Source organism: Leptinotarsa decemlineata, unplaced genomic scaffold (assembly GCF_025532065.1).
Source record: "Leptinotarsa decemlineata unplaced genomic scaffold, Ldec_3_MD MMD2_tig00026374_RagTag_RagTag, whole genome shotgun sequence".
Classification (NCBI taxonomy): Eukaryota; Metazoa; Arthropoda; class Insecta; order Coleoptera; family Chrysomelidae; genus Leptinotarsa; species Leptinotarsa decemlineata.
Window position 1 is genome coordinate 1,042,628 of NW_027412710.1, and position 15,547 is coordinate 1,058,174.

At 35.7% G+C, this 15,547-nt stretch overlaps 2 protein-coding genes across 6 annotated transcripts in view; one reads left to right on the forward strand and one right to left on the reverse strand.

The window, feature by feature from the left end:
* Positions 1 to 15,547, forward strand: part of LOC111504932 (pyrokinin-1 receptor) — a 443,518-nt gene that overhangs the window by 275,252 nt on the left and 152,719 nt on the right. The window lies entirely within an intron of this gene.
* Positions 1 to 15,547, reverse strand: part of LOC111510995 (inter-alpha-trypsin inhibitor heavy chain H4) — a 93,029-nt gene that overhangs the window by 66,095 nt on the left and 11,387 nt on the right. For all 4 annotated transcript variants that reach the window (XM_074185341.1, XM_074185339.1, XM_074185340.1 and 1 more), the window contains exons 3-4: positions 8,032 to 8,235; positions 4,787 to 5,050 (exon numbers count right to left, since the gene is read on the reverse strand). In XM_074185341.1, coding sequence (XP_074041442.1) covers positions 4,787 to 5,050; positions 8,032 to 8,235 — 468 coding nt within the window. The remainder of the gene's footprint in view (positions 1 to 4,786; positions 5,051 to 8,031; positions 8,236 to 15,547) is intronic.

Below are 15,547 nucleotides of genomic sequence, written 5' to 3' on the forward strand. Positions count from 1 at the left end.
CTGAATTAGTAGCAATTTGGTAAAAGCGACTCTCCTCGATAGAAAAACTCAACATATTGTCTGGATTCCTGGCCATACTGACCTGGAAGGCAATGAGGCTGATGGCTCCCTTACAAAGGAGAGTGCTGCAAGAAGCTTCATCGGACCAGAACCTGTCATTGGCATCACTTTTGGCTTTGCCATACAAAGATTAAACATCTGGATGGCAAGCAGAACCTTCCAGAATTGGTTCACGCCAAGGCGTTCATTCACCCTTCGAAGCTTGATACCAACCAGTTGTTGGACTACGATAGGGATGAACTACGATGTCTAAAAGACCTTCTCACAGGTCAATGTCATTTGCAGAGACTCGGAGTGTCACCTCTGAAAATAATGAAACAGCAGAGCACATACTTTGTGCTTGTAGGTGACAAATCACCTACTCCATACGCATTATATCATTGTGAGGGTCAAGACTGAGAAACAGGCTGTATGTGTATGGACTTCATTCTTCTAGACCAATCCGCGTCCTATCAACAAGAGACAATCTCGCCTACAGATTCGCATAGGCACAAGAATACCAAAACCGGGGACATAAGGAGTGGAGCTCTGTGCTGTTCACAGACGAATCAAGATTCAGTTTCTACCCAGATTCCTGAAGAATTCGTGGATGGAAACGTCCTAGAAATATAGAACTCTTGCGGCTGTCTAGGAGGTGTACAGCTTACAAAAGCGTTCGCTGGTGGTTTGAGGCGCTCATTCATTTGGACAGCTTTCTTGATGAAATTACCTACCGTGGTACCATTCTGCAACCTATCGTACTTCTATATGCAGCAAAACTTAGGACTAGTTTCTAAATGAATCATGCATGATAATGCACGCCTCCAAACAACAATGGTAATGCGCGGATTTTTCAAACCAACAATAATGCTGTTTTGTGTTGCCAGCGCAGTTCTCAATTCCATTGAACTTGTACGAAATTCAATGTGAAAACCTCCTGGGTCGCCAGAAGGCATTCTGTAACAACGTTTTCAGAGTCGTTCAGAGCTTCGAATTGCCACCGACCGAAAAGATATCGTAAATACTTTATTGATTTGGTATTATGCTTTCATTTCAATGGAATTACTTTGGTTACGATTGATTAGTTTTTTGTTGAAAGAGGCAAGTTATATTCTCGAAAAAAATTTTATTTCGTGTTCATTTATTCGTTTAAAAAAACCAGTTCGTTTGCTTCATGTAGTAAAAAATATCGTGATGATTTAGAATCAGAAAGAGGAAAAAATTTTCCAACAAACTGATCTCCCTTAAGAATCGTTTGCTTGCAATTCGGAAGAAATTTCTCTGATTGAAATTAAGTTAACCATTTTTCACATATAGTCAATGGGCATATTTGAAGACTGGCTATAAATCAAATTATCTAAAAGAGCAATTCATTCAGGCCAGTCTCAACTCCCTACACTGTAGGTTAATTGACTGACACCTATCAGAAAACAACTACTTCCCTGGCTAATACCACTAAGGGCATTGGATTATATCCAACAGGTGTCACTGCAGGATTCTACACTGAAGTTTTTCCTGCACAAGCTGTTGGCCATACAACTACCGCAACAGATTTTCAATTATTGGAATACACTTGCAGACCGTTTTCGAGCTGTTTGGCCACTCGTCAGTGCAAGGTGTTGTCTTTCGTTAACATAAAGTCAATAATTTCCGATAATTGAAAATCGAGTATCATTCTTCGAACTGGGCTAAAGCGGACAACAAACAGGTTTTTCATCGATCGGTCTGCCTGTGTCATTGCTGCATCTGAACGAATTGTTCATTTAGATGATTTGATTCATAGCCAATCTTCAAGTGTACCCACTGACTATATGTAAAAAGTTTTCTTTCCTCATACGAGAAATTGGGAAAATTTCGGATAAGCGGTTGGTTATCTCGTTCACAGGAAGATGGAGCGATGGCAAACCTGTCGTTTGTCGTCCGCTTCAGCCTAATTCGAGGAATAATACTCTGAAGGAATTCGATTTTGAATTATTGGAAATTATCTATCTTGATGATAGACACTACCTTGCACTGACGAGTGGCCAAATAGCCCGATACCGATCTGCAAGTGTAATAATAATTATAATAATTAATAATAATTAATAATAATAATTTTTTATTATTTCTTTGTTAAAAAGTACATTGTTATACGTACAGTGACAAGGAAAACGTCTGAGGGTAGGACACGTTACAGAGTATAATGTTTGTAGTAATCAATAATCTGAAAATATTATACATATAGGTATATACATATAATTATTTGTTTGGCTTAGATTATGTAAAAAAAATAACTATAAATAAATGAAAGTCAACTTTATCACATAGTTGTGATATTTTGTCATTAAAATATAAAAAAACAGTTTAAAATTCGTCAAGTGTGTAGCAATTTTTTTCAATAAGTGCCTTTTTCAGTCTTGATTTGAAAATATTAAGATTTGGTGATATTTTAATTGATTCTTTTAATTTATTAAACATTTTTGGTCCAAGATAAAGAAAACTTTTCTGATAAAGAGTTGTTCTATGAATATTGGGCATCAGTTTGCCTCTAGAACGAGTTGGATAATTATGTTGCTGGAAAGGTGTATTATGCTTGTTTCTATAAACGTATATACACAATTCATAAATATAGAGACCAGCAACAGTTAGTATCTTGAGATTTTTAAAAGCATTTCTACATGATTCTCTCCAACCAATACCGGCAATGATTCTTACTGCATTTTTTTTCAAAATGAATATTCTTTCAGCAGCAGATCCCGTAACCCAATTCAAAATTCCATATTTCAGGTGGCAGTTTATGGTCGCATAGTATAAGCTCAGTAAAATCTCTTTACTACAAAAATTAGCCATGAATCTCAGAGCATAGCAGTTTTTTCTCAATTTAATACAGAGGGTCTCAATATGAGGAGTCCGTGTGAGTTTGTAGTCCAAGGTGACGCCTAACATTTTTGTAGAAGTACAAGATTCAATTGGCAGATCCCCATTTTCATGGATAACAAAATGTTCGGGCCACTTACTAATTGTGAACTTCATCATCACAGTTTTAGATGTATTGAGTGTTAAGTGATTTTTTTCTGCCCATATGTTTACTTGTTTATGTACATCCTGGGTTCTTTCCTGTAGGGTCGTTACATCAATTTCCTTCACTATGAAATTTGTGTCATCTGCATACGCTACTGTGTGAATAGTTGACAATCCTTGAAAATATTTCATCAGGTCATTTGCATATATCAAAAATAGTATACGTCCAAGGATTGATCCCTGTGGGACACCCTGCCTAATGGTTGCCAACTGACTGAGAGTGTTTCCAACACTGACACGTTGCCCTCTGTTTTCCAGGTAGGATTTCATTAAATCTAGGGCAACTCCTCTTACACCATATGTTTCCAATTTCCCTAATAGCAGGTCATGATTAACGAAATCGAAAGCTCTGGAGAAGTCTATGAACAATCCACAAATATGGAATTTACCATCAAGTGCATTAACCACATGCTCATTGAACTCATAAAGTGCTGTTTCTGTACTTTTGTTCTTTGTGAAACCGTGTTGGTTTTCTGAAAAAAGGTTATTTGTTGTAAAGAAAGACATTAATTGAATGATTTTTTTATAAATTGGTGTTACTTTTGCTAGTTTTAGACTATCCGGAAAAATTCCATTTTCAGTAGACAAGTTTATGATATACGTCATTGGGCTGCAAAGTTCATAAGAACATTTTTTCAATAAATTGTTTGATATCTCATCGTAACCACTTGCGTTTGAATGCTTTAAGCTCTTTATCAATTCTATAATTTCGTAGTTTAATAATTGAAAATCTATTGTGGCAGTTGTATCGCCAACAGTATGTGAAGGAATAACTTCAGTGAAGAATCCTACACTGACACCTGTCGAATATAATCCAACGCCCTTCGTGGTATTAGCCAGGGGAGTAGTTCTTTTCTGATAGGTTTCAGTCTATCAATCTACAGTGTAGGGAGTTGAGACTGGCCTGAACAAAGTGTTCGTTTGAATGATTTCAGTTAACCATATTGTCGTTGTGACAAGAGCAGATTTTCGGTAACACAAAGTTGTAATGTTATGTTTCGGAAGATATGGTCTTTATATGAGGTGACAGATATTGAAAAACAATTCAAACTATTTAGATACCCATTTAACTGATTTTCTTTTTTGATCAACTGTAGCTATTAATGTGGATTGATTGGTGAAAAGTTTGGATAACGGTAACGAATGTAACTTGTAACTAAATATAGGATAGAAAAAATAACTTTTGTCTAATTTCTACCAAGATTTTCATTTGTTACGATACAGTTTGTGTCACAGTTCACTTGAAAATGATTTAATAAACCGGGGACGGTCGTAACAAATGAAAATCTTAGTAAAAATTAAACAAAAATCATTTTTTCTTTTCTGTGTACATTATGAATTTCCACCAAATAAATAGGTTAGGTTATTAATCGAACAAACTCATAACTTGATTTGAAACCTGACTAGCATAACTTAATATATCTGTTTAGTTGTCATTATCAGCCGATTTATATGGAAAATTCTTCTTAACTCATACATGTGATGAGTGACAGTAAATAATGAAAAATCACTTAAATATTATTAACACGCTTATGACGTAGTATACTCTACAAATTCTTAGAAATGCGAAATACCCTATTCACAAGAAACACGATACAACCATCTTGGTGAACTGTTTGTTCTGAAAAGCCGAAACGCAATCTATAACGTAGGCTGATGAGGTCAATAATGCAATAATACTACTCACTTCACCGCCGCTAGGATCGCGTTCAACTTCGTATTGAACAACAAATTGTCCTGCGAGACCTTCATTCTCCTTCACTCCCATATCTTTAGCAAACCTTCTCTGTTCTTCAGCATCTGGGTGGAATTTAACAACGGCACTGGTAGAATTTATGATTTGAATTTCCGAAGAAGGATTCAATTTACCATCGTTTTTACTAATTTCATTTCCAGATCTCAGTGATGGCGTTCTAACAAAAGTAAGTGGTCTGCTCTCATTTATAAATACCTGAAATTCAAATTTATATTTATTTACCAATATAGGGGTTACAAACAGATTAACAAATCCAATAGAGAACCCACTTTATAATTTTAGCTCAAGTGGGCTTTGAGAAAAAAGAATGTACATTTTAATTTTTTGTAAATTAAATTGGACAATTGTAGTATAACATAATTCTCATAAGAGTGACAGAGACTACAGAAATGATCACAACTTATCAATGAATTTTTTTTTCATCCTGCGTTTGAAACAGTCTAAAGAGATTTCAAAATATTGAATATCATTGCAAATTTCGTTGAAGGTTTCAAGCATTCTATAAAGTGGTGAATTTTGAGCAGCATTTGTCCTTGCGCAAGTTAACTTAAAGAATTCTGTACGCCTCAACGTTCTACCCTAAACATTGAGCTCAATTTTGGAATAAACCTCTGGGCAGTGGACTAATCCTTTCATCAACTTGAAAATCATGATGAGATCCGTAACAGTTCTCCTATCCTTCATAGGAATAATATTGTATTGGCGCATAATGGGACTGTAATCGCTATTCGTAATTGGAAAATTTAATTTGTGACTAAATGTAGCGAAGAAATTTGTTTTGGACTTAGTACCACTTGTTTATGTGGTACTAAGGATTCTAAACAACTGATGCAAAGCAGAGCCTACTATGTACGTATGCACGATATAAATTGAGGAGAAGTTTTGCCGTTCTGAAGTTTTGACAGTTTCTTTTGAGGAATCCAATAAAACTATTACATTTATTGACGGTTTTTCCTATATGTGAATTAAATGACAACTGTAATCATTCCTAAGTCTTTACCTTCTGAAACTAATTTCAGTTCGTGATTTTCAAAGTCCTCCTAAATTTCTCCGGTGTCATATGAATCCTTTACTGTGTGATAGATTTTCAAGTCATCGGCATACAGTAAAAATTTACACTTATTAAAGCAGCTAGAGATTTCGTTGATGTATATAAAGAAGAGTAAAGGACCCAAATGGCGGCCTTGAGGAACTCCGGAGGATACCGTGAAGGGGAGTAACGTATATCCATTTATGGCCACCATTTGTGACCTGTTAGTCGAACAGGACCATATCCATCTCAATAAAAAGTCATTCACACTTTCTTCAGCAGGTCTCTTTAATACAGTTTTGTGACTAATCTTATCAAAGGCCTTACTGAAGTCGGTGTATACAACATCAACCTGAACCTGTTTATCCATCGAGTTTAACAAACAATCGGTGAATCCTATTAAATTAGTTTCTCGACCTATGGTTCGAAGGCAGATGGATTGGTAATAATGGACCTTTTCGTTGGCCTCCTAGAACACCAGATGGCAATCCATTGGATTATTTCGTGTGGGGTTTCATTAAGAATATGGTTTACTCTACTCCAATAACAACAATGTAAGATATGAAATCGAGAGTTACAACTGCTTTCAATAGTTTGACTCCAGACTTGATCAGAAGCGCTACACATGACAATCTTTTGAAGAGATTACATGTTTGTTTAAGTAGAGGTAGAGATGTGTTTGAACATATTCTGAAATACACTGACGATTAAATTAACTCATTAATTTATGGGTTCATTATTTTCAGTTCGTGTTTCAGCGTTAATAAAACTATTGTTTGAAGAGAAGTTTCATTCGATGTTTGAGGAGTATTTTGATAATTATCTTTTCATTGTATTATCTGTGACTAATTGAGAAACATCAAACGAAATCTGTTTTACAAAAATGAGTGATGAACAAGGAAACCATGTCAATTTCCGTTTGAAACAGTTTATCTCGAAAACGGTTCAAAATAGAAATAGTATTATCTAAACAAAGATATTCTAAAATTGGATGTAGAGCTCAAAAATGTTGAAATATACTGAGTGTTCTATTTGAAAAAATTGAGTTCCACTCATTTTTTCATGAGATCAAAGTATCGGCATTTTTTGAAGACTCTGTATGAGGCAAATGAAAATATGACTCGGAGTGGAGATCCTCATAGTATCACTCCACTCCATTTCAAATTTGATCGTTTTAGTGCAAGAGAGTTCAAGATTATCAGCATTTATAAAAGTTCATGTTTGGAAAAAAAAATATCGAAATTAATTTATATCTTCTAAACGGTAATAGATAGGTATAGGGAAATAGTATATGAATTCGTTGACAAAGTGATAATGAATCATAATATGATATTATATACGGGGTGTTCCTTTTGAAAAATCAAAGAAGCCGCTACGTTATAGTAGAAGCGACAGCGCCGCTTCATCTGAAATATTTTAGGCGTGTAGGTCATATTGACTTATGCATACTTTGGAATTTTCACGTTGATCCGTTGAATAGTTTGCCAGAAACGGCTAATTAACGCTCATCATGAAAAGCATTGTATAGGTTTGATGAAGTTGTTTTTAAAATTTTTAGCGAAAAGGTTACAAATTGTGTCCCCGGTATCTATTAATATGTTCATATTGCAAGCAGTACGTACCCTATTTGATGTTGTTTTTCATAAATGGTCAGTATCAAAATCACATGATGATATGTGGGGATTACCTTTTTTTGGACTAGTTAGCTAGAGGTTAGTAGAAACTATTTTGTTCCCCCAACGAATAACAAGGAGTTTGTGAATCATGAGTATGCATGTGTATAAATATTGATCAGACGAAATTACATGTTGAATTCTTCGTTATTCATTAATCATTGTTTGAATTCGATTACAAAAAATTGATAGTCAATAACGATGAACTCATATGTGACATTCAAATTCAAGATTCATTTCAATAGATACTTTTATTTTCGTCGGTTGTTGATGAATAAAGAAGTACCTACGTTGCATGATATTCGGACAAGAAATTCAACGAACTGAAATTGTTCAAAAGCGTTTTACCAGTCTACAATCAATTCTTTTTTCTAGTAAATTTTGTATTATTTTTAATTGTTCGATGGAGATACGGAAACTGAAACAATCGGCCATTTATGATGAAAAATTTGCGGAATGTAGACCATACTCACCTCCAAACTCAACTTCTTTACAATTTGCCCAGGATGAATGTTCAAAACTAATTCGTATTGGTTAATTTTCCTCTCCAGGAGTTCTTCATATGTCAGGAGAAATGCTGCTTTCGACTGAGGTTCGATATTTATCGAAACTGTAAATTTGTTCGAATCTCTTGCACTGACTTGAACATGTCCTGCGCTTTGACCTCGAGACACTGCCTGAAATCGGAAATGTTTAAGTTTATAACATATTGCATGGTTCCTTTTTACTCGCGTCCCCAAAAATATTCCAACAATGATTTTGGAAAATATCTTCACAGAATCATGAGCAAAGTTAGATTCAATTGCTTCAAAACTACATATTTCTCTAAAAATTGTTCAAGGAAACACACACGCACACACACGCATATATTTTGGCTCTCAATTTGAAAAAAAAAAGCGCGATTTATTTCCAACAGGAGTACCCAGTTACAGGAAATGCTATTATCACAGAGTATATATAGAATAAATATTAAAAATAATGGAATATAGAAATGTATAAAAATAAATGCTAAAACAAAGTATACCGGGTGTCAACGAATCTATTAGACAAGTCATAACTTCTAGACTATTAGGTGTATCAAAACGAGATTTGGTACAGATAAATGGTATGTGGAGAGGAGAGTTTTCACATATTTTTCACTTTCCGGTCACTTCCGGTTTCAGCGGAAATGGCTCCGGTTCTGAATTTTTAAATGGAACACCCTGTATATTGTAACATTTTTGGATTTCTGAGACAATTCTGGATCAGAAACTGACATTTCCGGAAGTTTTTCAGCCTACTTGATTTTTTCAGAGTCACTTTTAAAATTGCATCTAGGTGGCCATGATCGGACGTAAACTAATCTATGGACCTCAGGTGATATCAGAAAATTGCAATAGCGGAGTTTTAGTGACTAGTGTGTTGAATATGAATGAGACAAGTTTACAAAATAAAATTTTCGTGTCTAACTATTATTTTTCAAATGGCGACCATTTTTTGACAAGTACTTTCCGAAAAAAGGATTTTTTGACAAATCTAACGATACTAATTTATTTGCGATTGGATTACAAATAAGAACATAAATTAAATATTACTGAGGAAAATACTCGATACAAATTCATTTACTTTCGTCAAGGGTGTCATGGATAGGAATGATGCATAATATTTTGCGGTTATTTCCATCAAGTCCACTTTGGAGAACAAAACGCTCACCTAGGTTATGACAGTGACATAAGCTTTATGAGCAGAAAGTAGAAGTTTCTCTTGATTTTCGTTAATTTTAGTTTAATTTTTCGTCGAAATAATGTATACTCAAAGTGAAAAAGTGGATATGTTGTTATTGTTTGGAGAATGCCACAGAAATTCAAGGAAAGCTGCTGAGTTGTATGCTCAGAGATATCCCAATCGGCAACACCCATCTCATCAGTATTTTCCCTATGTTGAGAGTCGTTTTAGGCAAGAGGGAAATCGAGACGCAGAACAGAGGTTTGTCATAAATGAGGAGACTGAGATTAACGTTCTTGCTATGGTAGAAGTTGACAAAACTGTTTCTTTAAGAGAAATTAGTAGAGAAATGCAGATAAGTCACGAATCAGCAAGAAAAATACTGAAAAAGCACGGATATCGAGCATTTAAATATCAGTTACATCAACATTTGTATGCTGACGACGGCAATAGAAGAGTAGTATTTTGTGATTGGTTGCTTCAAAATCATAGAGTTAACCCAAATTTTATCAACTTCATTCTATTTTCCGACGAATCACGGTTTACAAATAATGGCATGTTTAATAAGCAGAATTGTCGGTACTGGGCCCAACAAAATCAACATGCAATGAGAGAGGGCAATTTTCAAGAAAGGTTTGGCGTCAATGTCTGGGCTGGTATCGTTGGAAACAGAATAATTGGTCCAATATTGTTTCAAGGTCAGTTAACAGGGGTTAGATACTTGGGTTTTCTTCAAAATGAAATCGAGGATCATCTTAATGATATGCCTTTAGAAGTTTTACGGCAAATTTACTTCCAGCAAGATGGAGCACCACCCCATAATAGCAGAGACGTACTTGATTTTTTAATAAAGCATTTTAATAATAGAGTTATTGCAACCAACGGTCCAGTACGGTGGCCTGCCCGCTCACCGGATCTGACTGTGTTAGATTTCTTCATTTGGGGATATGTAAAAGAAAGGGTCTACTATGCAACAGCCCCAGCCACTCTCGAAATCTTAGAAGAAAGGATTCAACAGGCATTTAGAAGTATATCGCCTCAAATGTTACAAAACGTGTTGAGAGAAACAATTGAACGAGCTGAAATGTGTCTTTAACAAGGAGGGATGCACTTTGAAAATTTACTATAGTGGAATTTTCAAGAACTTAGGATATTGCAAAAAATCTAAGTGCATCGCTGAAATTATTAGTTAAATTTGTTAAATTTGTTGATCCAATCGCAAATAAATTAGTAACGTTAGATTCGTCAAAAAATCCTTTTTTCGGAAATTGCTTGTCAAAAAATGGTCGCCATTTGAAAAATAATAGTTAGACACGAAAATGTTATTTTGTAAACTTGTCTCATTCATATTCAACACACTAGTCACTAAAACTCCGCTATTGCAATTTTCTGATATCACCTGAGGTCCATAGATTAGTTTATGTCCGATCATGGCCACCTAGATGCAATTTTGAAAGTGACTCGGAAAAAATCAAGTAGGCTGAAAAACTTCCGGAAATGTCAGTTTCTGATCCAGAATTGTCTCAGAAATCCAAAAATGTTACAATATACAGGGTGTTCCATTTAAAAATTCAGAACCGGAGCCATTTCCGCTGAAACCGGAAGTGACCGGAAAGTGAAAAATATGTGAAAACATTCCTCTCCACATACCATTCATTTATACCAAATTCAATTCTCCTAATAGTCTAGAAATTATGACTTGTCTAATAGATTCGTTGACACCCGGTATAGTGGTCCAACGAAAAGTATGCACCTTGCTTTTCCCTTTTTTTTGTAACTTAACGCAAAAATGCTCGGACAGTTCAATTTTGCTTTTGAGGGGGATACATTTAAGATGTATTTTTCTACCTGTGCCTTCAACCTTCTAGCGGGGTGAGTAACAACCCCAAAATTTTAAATAGAAAGTGGGGTCGAGTGATATATCATTTGAAAGGGCACAAAATTCCCTTTCCAATGATACCTAATTTGTTGTATTTACTTGAATAGTTATAAAAAAAGCAAGAACATTTACTCAATATTTTTGGTGTTGATGAAAATGCGAAAAAAACGGCATTTTTACCACTACTACATTCCTCAATTTCTCTCGTGCGTTTTTTGATTCAAATAACAACAGCAGATAAGTGTACAGAATAAATTTAGGCAAACGTTCATTGATTCAATTTGGTTGCTTCCGAAATTATTTCAACTTTACTGTAAAAATGGTTTATTCCATTCCTGAACGAGTTCAAATTGTTAAACTTTATTATCAACATAATAGTTGTGCTAGACTTACTGCTCGCCTCTTTAATAACAGTCATCCCGGGAAAAATGTGAAACACCAGCCACGGAAACCGTTCAGAAATGAAGCAGTGGAAGTCGCTGTTTTGAGACATGTTGAATTGGATCATACTCAAAGTACCCGTCAGCTTGCTGCCGCCTCAGGTGTCTCCCGTTCGTCCATAATACGGATATTAAAAGCCTATAAATTTCATCCGTACAAAATTAAATTAGTACAGGAACTCAATGAAGATGATCCTGATAGAAGGCTGCAAATTTGTGAGCAACTGAGCCAGCTACTAACTGATGATCCGCACCTATCATTCAACACGTGCTTTTCCGATGAGAGCACATTTTTTTTGAATGGAGCTGTGAATAGGCATAACTGCCGTTACTGGGATGACAGTAACTCACATTTATTCCGAGAGGTCCATACCCAGTACCCTCAAAAAATCAATGCCTGGTGTGGCATATTAGGTATTCATATCGTAGGGCTACTTTTTATTCCTGGGAATTTAAATGGTGAGGTCTACCTGAACATCCTTGAAGAATTGATCCTCTCATAACAGAAATAATTGAAAATGACCAAAATCATAATGATGATCGGCTTCATTTCCAGCAAGATGGAGCACCTCCTCACTATGTTGCTCCGGTAAGAGAGTTTTTAGATGACCGGTTTCCTGGACGGTAGATTGGAAGGAGAGGCCCCATCGAATGGCCTGCCAGGTCACCTGATTTATCACCTTTAGACTTTTTCTTTTGGGGACACTTGAAAAATAAATGTTTTGCTACGCAGCCCAAGTCCATAGAAGATCTTCGCCAACGAATTACAGCAGAGTGCAGAAGTATAACACCTGATATGCTACAGAATGTTACGAATAGATTTGAACAAAATCAGTAGATGAAAAACACCAATTCTAGCCCAAAATCCCATGTATTTTCGTATGGAGCTAAACTTTTTGCAATTTTTGGTTCAAACAGGAGTTTATGTTTATGTTACAATGTTTATTGTACAACTGGCAACGCCGAACCTGCCATGCTGGCATGTATTGACATTTGACAGATGCAGTCTTATGAGTCTAGTGTTTACAGTGTCTTTCTTCAACCAATAGATAGTTCAGCTAGTGACTCATAGATGAATCTGTGTGTTCTATAACTTAATTTTCAAACCGGCAACGCTACATTACCCCATGAACATTGATTTATTGTACAACTGACAACACCTGCTTGCACTAGCAACCGGTAAAACCTCGATCTCCATCTCTCTTTGCATCGATTACGTCACACGCGTCTCTCGCTCTTACACACACATACACATCTTTACATGAAATATTAATTATTTCCCAAATCTAAGTATATTTTCCTATCTTCAATATGATAATGACGATTACATTCTACGGAAATCAAAAATAAAAATGCTGTCAAGTATAATGAATGAGTCAATTTCAGTCCCGACAAAACTAACGCTATAAATACCCAACATTCGCAGTCAACTTCAATATCTTACGATGGTGTAGAGGCTAAGGACAATGTTCACGGCGCGGACGATTCAGGTTCGAATCTCATAACTATAGACTTTTTTAATTAAAATCACGTGACAAGGAGGTCTGAGCGCTGATGCGGAGTCTCAAGAGGGCCTGAGCGGTGATGTGGAGTACTAAGGGAGGCGAGGGCAAGGGGGTCGAGTTCCATGTTTGAATCGCTACGATACTCGTTTCATCCTGCGTCGATGACGTCACACGTTTCCCCAACTCCTTTTTGAACCAAAAATTGCAAAAAGGTTAGCTCCATAAGAAAATACATGGGATTTTGGGCCAGAATCGGTGTTGTTCATCTACTAAAATCTGTATTATTACAAATGGGTCACATTTTCAGCACTTGCTGAAGTAAGATTCTACTAAGTCAATTACACATTTCAAAGTACTGGGTTGTAGTTGTTTTTCTTCATAATGCCTACATGTTTAAGTGAAATACAACAAATTAGGTATCATTGGAAAGATAATTTTGTGCCCTTCCAAATGATATATCACTCGACCCCACTTTCCATTTAAAATTTTAGGGTTGTTACTCACCCTCGCTAGGGGGTTGAAGGCACAGGTAGCAAAATACATCTAAAATGTGTCCCCCTCAAAAGCAAAATTGACCTGTCCGAGCATTTTTGCGTTACAGATCATGCAATGTTACAGTACTGACACAAAAGTTATTTATAGTAGTATTACAAGTTATTACGGATACAAGATACCAAGGCGTTCAGAGAGTCGAAAATGAATATCGCAGTGTTCACAGATTTCATTGAAGCTACTGCACATTAAATTCAATGGTGATCGTAGCATGATATTTGTGCGTGATGCTCCGAAACAGAACTTCAGATTGTGTCGACCTTCACTCCTTGGTACTAATAAATTGATCTCGGGTAAAAGAACCGTACTGTCAATACTGTTGTTGAGTAATTTATCCAGGAATTTTATACCAAGGATAACTCTCCTATTTTCCAAAGATGTCATATCAAATCGTGTCAACAATATGTTATGATCGATGCCTCTCGTGGGGTATTGACCATCAACTTTTAGACATAAGTATTTCAGGAACTTCCTTTGTACGCTCTCAATTGATGTTTTTTGGTAGTCGTAAACCGGATTCCATAACAAAGAGCCATACTCTAACTTAGATCTGGCATACGCAAAATATAGTAATTTTAAGGTGGCAATACTTTTGAAGTCCTTGCCATTTCTGTAAATGAATCCAAGATCTTTTATCTCATGTCCGCGGTTGATTGTAGATTTGTTGATTGAATAACAATACATTAAAGTTCGCTTTTTTGTTGGAAATTATATTATTTTACATTTGGATACGTTCAGTTGTAGAGTTGTAGACGATTATGATTACACCAAAGTTTGATTACATTGCCAAGGTTGCCAAGTCATTAATAAAAATTAAAAATGAAAGAGGTCCAAGATTGGAACCTTGTGGTACCCCAGATGTAACTACGTACTGGGCCGATTTGAAAGATTCATATTCGACGAATTGTTTTCTGTTAATTAGATATGATTCAATTGGAGTGAGCAGTCGGTTAGAGAGTCCCAATTTTGTCAATTTGCTGAGAAGAACGTGATGGTCTATTTGATCGAAAGCTTTTTGAAAGTCTAAATAAACAACATTGACTTTCTGAACATGGTAATACATAACATTTTGCACACATATCTTGAAGAATTTGGAAAAGTTACATAAAACTGAAATCGCCCTGTAGTTTGTGATATCGATAGAGTCGCCTTTTTTCAATATCGGACAAATTCGAGCCGTTTTCCACTGCTCAGGGAAGGCACAAGTTGATAAAATCAAGTTGAATATGCCTATTAGAGGTATGGAGAGAACGTCGATACAGTCCTTTATCACAAGACTAGGAAAATTGTCAACGCCTGCGGTGGGTTTATTTCTTAATTTTTTTGAAGCAGTAATAATATCGATTTTAGAGAAGGCAGAGATGTTTAATGCATCTAAATCAGAATCATGAGCATTTTCACGAAGCATATTCTCCTCCGAAACCAAGTATATACTTCTGAAATACTTGGCGAATTCATTGACAATATCCCCAGGCTTATTAAATACCTCATCATCAAGTTTCATTATACCCGTTATACGCGAATATAAAATATTATTGTCAGCTAAGTTTGTAAATTGACTATATGCTGCTTTTATTTTAGTTTTGACAGTTTTTCTGAGATCCGAGAATTGATTTTGATAAAATGCTGTTTTATATTCCTTATAGTTTTTATATTCTGATTCCGTTTTCTGTATATGGCTGATAACGTCGGCGTCGAACCATGGGGGAAATTTACGTGTTTTTAATATTCTCAGTGGGACTGTTTAAAAGAAGATACTGTGTAATTTTTGATATAATAAATCACATGCCGAGTCGATGTCAGTACATTCAGAAACGTCACACCATTCGGTTGTTCTGATCAGTTCATGCATAGCTGGAAAGTTTGCTTTGCGAAAATTAAATTGTTTAATAGCGTCTGTTGTATTAAT